Genomic DNA, 5522 nt, shown 5'->3' on the forward strand with positions numbered 1-5522 from the left:
CCCAAGCCCACAGCCGATTTGGAGCCGACGTTAAAGTCGGCGCCTCCCTTTCCTTCCCCCCCCACCCCCCCCCCCCGCCAAAGACAAGCCCTGTCCCCCTGCCCCTCCCCCCTCGCCCCCCCCACCCGTGACAGAAGTGGGAGCGAAGGCAACATGGCCTTCTCCCTGACAAGGGGCCTCAAAGAGTGCTGGGAATGGGCAGCTTGGCTGGTCGTGGACACCCCCCCCCTCTGGTCACAGGCAGGATGCTGACCGAGCAAGGGGGGGAGGGGAGAGGAGGGCAGACTGGCATCTGAACTGCCCCAGTGAGGGCCCGAGTTGGGTCTGCCTTTGGGAGGGAGCTGGGGTGGGGCTGGGGGCCCGCAGGACCCACATCTCTCTTGGGAATCGCCATGGCCAGAGGGACCTTCCCCAGCGTCCTTCCTGAGGGCGCGTGGCTTGGGGGGTCGGCTCCCGGGGAGCCGCCGGGGCGCTAACGCCCTCCGCTCCCCCCTTCGTTGGACGTCTTCAAGCAGAGGCCGTTCCCCCCAGTTGTCGGTCAGTCAGTCAGTCGGTCAACAAGCATTTATTAAATTGCCTCCTACGTTCCAGGCACTACCACGCACGGGGTTACAGATACAAGCAAAAGACAACGCCTGCCCTCGAGCTCACATTCTAGCGGGAGGGGCTGGAGGGGGCGAGCGGGAGCGGGGACCCCCGGAGCGGAGCTTCAGCCGGAGCCAGGCGGGCGAGGCCGCTCTTCCTCCCCGGCCCCCCCAGAACTCCTGCCGTTCCACTCAGCCCAAGCTGGGCAGATCCTTCCGCATCCTCCCGCGGTTGGATAAGGGTAAACCCCCGGATGGAAGAAGACCAAACACGTCTCCTCGGCTGCCCATCATCACAATCCTTGAGCCCGGCATTCCAAGCCCCCCCAGCCGCCCCCCTTGCCTCCCTACGGTCCCAGCCCCGACCCTCCAGCGCCGCCCTCCTGGCTCGAAGGTCTGGGGGTGGGGTAGAGGGCAGCATGGCTTAGCCTGGGGGGGAGGGGGCAGCATGGCCTAGCCCGGTACCACCACCTTCGGGGGTCCTTGGAGCCTATGGGGGAGGAAGGGGTCAGAGAGGCATTGCTGTCCAGCCGGGGCTTTTCAGTCCAACTTTATGAACGCACCGCTTCTCAAAATAAAAACCCGGAGTCACGGGGAAGGCTCCAAACGCCAAAAAAAAGGGCCACATACAGCGGCACCGACAGCTCCCCCCCCCCCACAGGCCGCCCACCCCCACTCTTCCCCTGGCAGCGAGTCCAAGGCTCGGCGGGAGTGGCAGGGCCCCGTGGCAGTGCCCGTGGTGGAGGCGGCCTGGAGCCTCCCCGGAGCTTCGGACTGCCAGAGGCCACTGGGAGGGGCCGGGACCGAGGGGAAGGAGGGCGCGGGAGTCCCCCGGGCCCGGCCGGGGGTCAGGGGGCAGGGTGGGAACTGAGGTGCCGCTCCAGGAGCGTGCGGTGGGAGAAGACCTTGGCGCACAGCGGGCAGGGGACTCGCTCGGGCCGGTGCGTGCGCATGTGCACATTGAGGGAACTCTTCTGAGTGAAGCGCTTGCAGCAGACGGAGCACTGGAAGGCCCGGACCCCCGTGTGGGTGACCATGTGCTTGAGGAGGTAATCTCGGAGCGAGAAGGAGCGCCAGCACACCGAGCACTGGTGGGGCTTCTCCCCTGGGGACACGGAGAGACACGGGCTCAGAGGCGCCCCCCCCCCACGCCATCGCCCCCGGCCTCCGGGCGGCGCCGAGGCTTGGCCCCATCCCCTCGGGCCGCTCCTTCCAAGGCGGCGTGGCCAGCCTGACTCCCCGCCCCCCGCCCGGGCCGTCCCCCTTCTGGTCCTCTCCCTCTCTGCTCCAAGTCTGGGATGGAGCCAGATCCGCGCTTCCCAGACTCTGGACTGCACGTCACCCAACACTACCCAGTCTAGCCTGCAAGGGACACCCCGGCTTGAGAGAGGGGGCCGGCCCCTTCCACGTCTGGGACTCCGGCCGCCGCGGGATCCCCACACCTTACGTGTCCTCGGCTCGGCCCGGGGCATCCCTCCCCCAGAAGTCCCCTCGGGCGCCCGCTTTTCCCACTCTTCCCCTTCTGGGCTCAGGCTCTCCACTTTCCCCTCTCCCCCCTCCGGGCTCAGGCTCTTCACTTTTTCCTCTCCCCCTTCAGGGCTCAGGCTGTCCACTTTCTCCTCTCCCCCCTCCGGGCTCAGGCTCTCCTCTTTCCCCTCTCCCCCCTCCGGGCTCAGGCTCTTCACTTTCTCCCCTCCCCCCTCTGGGCTCAGGCTCTCCACTTTCTCCTCTCCCCCCTCCGGGCTCAGGCTCTCCTCTTTCCCCTCTCCCCCCTCAGGACTCAGGCTCTTCACTTTCTCCTCTCCCCCCTCAGGGCTCAAGCTCTCCTCTTTCTCCTCTCCCCCCTCCGGGCTCAGGCTCTCCACGTTCTCCTCGGGCGCCAGCTTTTTTTTCCCTCTCACCCCCCCCCCCCCCCGCCTCACTTTCCTCTTCGGCGCCGCCCCGCCCCCGGCTCCCTCCAGGCTCCCGCTGTGCGATCTCTCCTTACCTGAGTGAATAAACATGTGCTTCGTGTAGTTCTTGCGGGAGCTGAAAGTTTTCTGACAGTGACTGCACTCGTAGGAAGGCAGCTCCGGGGGCCGGGGCCCTGGCACGGGGGGCGCGGGGGGACCGGGACCTTCGTTATGCTGGATCTGAATGGGGCCCAACCCCCCCAGTCCGGCAGCTGCCGAAGCGGAGGCGGCGGCCACCCCGCCGCCTCCCCCCGCAGAGCCTTCTGCCTGGAGGGGGCTGAAGAAGGGCGGGGGCTGGGGGGGGCCCGGGGGAGGAGCCGGCAGGTGGAAGGGGAAGAGACCGGGAGCCCCCGCGCCCTTCACGGCAGAGGCCGCGGGCCCGGGAAAGCCCAGGGTTCGGGGCTCGGGAGGTCGAGGCCCGAAGCCTGAACTGGGAGGCGGCCCCAAGCTGCAGTCGGGCCGGGCGGGAGCCTGGGACGGGCTCTCTAGCGCCGCAGGAGCTGCATCCCGGGGTCCCCCCTCGGTCACCTCCTCGTTGGGCCACACGGGGATGAAGCTCTCGGGGAACACCTCTTCCGAGGCCGCGCCGAAATAGTCTCTCCCCCCGGGGGCTTCCGAGGGGGGCAAATCTGGCACCGCGGCCGGGGGGTCCTTCCGGGGCTCTTTGAGCCCCTCGCTGAAAAAGCCTCCCCCGCACTGGCTGAAGCAGGCCCCCCCGCCGGCCTCCTCTTCCTCGGCCGCATCCTCGTCGTCGTCCTCGTCGTCGTCCTCTTCCTCGTCCGCCCCGTCTCCCTGGCCCGAGCCTTCTCGGACCGCTTCTGGACCCCCCAGCCCCGCGGCGGCCGCGCGCGTGGGCGAGGTTTCGCCCTCCTCGTCCTTGATCACCACGGCCAGCGGCTCCAGCAGCTGCAGGCGGACTGGCTGCCTCTGCTTGCGACTGTGACAGCCGTGGGGCCCGGCGTCCGTGGCCGTGGCCGTGGCCGCCGCCGCCCGCTGCTGCTGCGCGGAGAGCAGGTCTCGGAGCTTGTAGCGGACCTCGGCCCCCCCGGGCCCCGGCCCCCCCGGCCCCGGCCCGGGCCCCGGCGCGCAGAGCTCGGCCGAGGCGGCGGCGGCGGCGGCGGGCCCCGGGGCCCCGTCCTCCGGCCCCCGCGCGCCGGCTCCGCGCGCCTGCGAGATGATCTGGGTGCACTCGTCGATGACCGTCTTGATCTGCAGGATGGAGGCGGCCGTGAGCACCTGCAGCGCCTCGCTCTGCGCCACCACGAGGGAGCCGCTGTACAGGAACTCCACCAGCTGGCGCACGGTCTGCGCGGGCACCACGGGCGGCACCAGGATCTCCGAGTGGCCCAGCAGCAGCTTGTCCTGGAAGAAGGGCGAGCCGGCCGCCAGCACGCAGCGGTGCGCCCGCAGCGAGGCCTCCCGGATGCGCACCGTCACGTCGCAGAAGTGCCCGCCCAGCCGCTGCCCGTTGAGGGTCTCCAACAGGGAGCGCGAGAAGTTCTGCAGGTGGATGTAGTGGACCGCCTCCGCCGCCGCCGCCGAGGCCGAGGCCGAGGTCGTGGCCGTGGCCGCCGCCGAGGCCGCCATGGCCCTCCCCCTAGGCCGGGAAGGACTGGGTGAGGGGTCTCTCCTCCCAGCGGCCCCGAGGACATGCCCGAAGGGGCCGGAGCTTCCCTCGGGCGCAGACCAGGCCCCACGCTCCCACATGCTTGGGAAACTGCTGCTGGACCAAGCGCACCCAGCCCCCCCGCTACATGCATGGTCACAGGAGGGGCAAAGCGCCACCCCTCACCCGCCCCATGATGACCCCTGAATCGTCCCAGGTGTCTTCTGTCACCCCCACTCCAATTTGCCTGGGGTGGCCTTCAAGCCATCCCCACCCCCATGATGCCTTCGAACCATTCCCATGCCTTCCCACCTGTCACCCCCGCCTGGCCCGATGTGTGCCCGGTGCCGCCCCCCACAATGCCTCCGAACCACTCCCCTGCTTTCCCCTCTGCCCCAGGGCTTCTCTCTTCACCCTTGCACCTGCCCCTAGAATGAACCCTCTGTCGGACACACGATCTCCCCTGGGTCAGTGCCCTCTATGTCTCTTTCCTGGTCCAATTACCACCCCCTGGGGTCCAGCCCCTCTTCAGAGCCGCTCTTGTGTCCCACCCTTTAGGTTCCCCGGGCCCCATAGCGCCCCCTCTGGTCCGGCCCCTTCACAGAGCTGCCCTTGTATCCCATCCTTTAGGTTCCCTCGTCCCCACAGCGTCCCCTCTGGTCCCGCCCTCCTTAAAGTTACCACTGTGTCTCACCCTTTAGGTTCCCCCGGCCCCACAGCGCCCCCTCTGGTCGGGCAGCCGCCGCCCTGATCCTGCTACCTCCTCTCCGTAGCTTTGCTCTCCTCGTATCCGGCACCCACTTCCGGCCTCAATTTCGAGAGGTGGGTCTGAGGAGGCAACGGGAGGGAAGTGACGTCAAGGGCACGCAAACCCCACCCCCCACCCCCTGCCATACACACTACCCCCATGGAGATAAGATGTGAGAGACGAGGACTTTCCCTCCAGCTTGGATGACCGGAAGCACGGAGGGCTCGGAAATCCCTCCGGGAGTCCCGCCCTGACTATAGAGCTGAGGGCGGTCTCTGGGGCTAGCAGGGCTCTGTAGCAGAAAGCATCATCGAGAGAGGCCTTTCTCTCTTCCTGGAGGACCGAAGGAGGCGGGGCGGGCCAGCCTTCCCTGGGTCCGGGGGCCGGCGGGTGAATGGGCCTGTGGGAAGGGGGAAGGGAAGGAATAACTGAAAGAAGGAAAGAGCCCGGAACGAGGGAATGCAAAACCTCGCTAGAGCCGAGGCGGGAAGCCCGAGGAGGCGGGGCGGGGCGAACACGCCCCGGCCTGGGACAAAGGCCGAGGGGATCACTGGAGTGGCCAGGAGCGGTCACGTGGGCGGGGCCGATTTCCCTCCTCCCGCCGCGGCCTCCTTTTGTGTCCCTAGGAGCGA

General features: G+C 68.6%; 1 protein-coding gene across 2 annotated transcripts; it reads right to left on the reverse strand.

Annotated features, from left to right (window-relative positions):
• Window positions 1–549: 549 nt before the first annotated feature.
• ZBTB45 (zinc finger and BTB domain containing 45) lies at window positions 550–5033 on the reverse strand. 2 transcript variants are annotated; one of them, XM_074307076.1, is made up of 3 exons: window positions 4837–5033; window positions 2572–4133; window positions 550–1689 (listed from the first exon to the last, which is right to left on the reverse strand). In XM_074307076.1, exons 2-3 carry the CDS (start codon window positions 4121–4123, stop codon window positions 1433–1435), a joined length of 1809 nt encoding a protein of 602 aa, XP_074163177.1. In that variant the 5' UTR covers window positions 4124–4133; window positions 4837–5033; the 3' UTR covers window positions 550–1432. The 2 variants fall into 2 exon arrangements, with proteins under 2 accessions (XP_074163177.1, XP_074163176.1); XM_074307075.1 differs by lacking the exon at window positions 4837–5033 and having other exon boundaries at window positions 2572–4279.
• Between the last annotated feature and the right edge of the window lie 489 nt (window positions 5034–5522).

This window comes from Sminthopsis crassicaudata, chromosome 3 (assembly GCF_048593235.1).
Source record: "Sminthopsis crassicaudata isolate SCR6 chromosome 3, ASM4859323v1, whole genome shotgun sequence".
Classification (NCBI taxonomy): Eukaryota; Metazoa; Chordata; class Mammalia; order Dasyuromorphia; family Dasyuridae; genus Sminthopsis; species Sminthopsis crassicaudata.

Bases quoted from the DNA above. Each gene is read 5' to 3' on its own strand.
- ZBTB45 (XM_074307075.1), bottom strand. From the start codon at position 4,243: ATGTGGGAGCGTGGGGCCTGGTCTGCGCCCGAGGGAAGCTCCGGCCCC. The intron at 1,690-2,571 runs GTAAGGAGAGAT...CCGTGTCCCCAG, and splicing joins GCACATGTTTATTCACTCAG to GGGAGAAGCCCCACCAGTGC.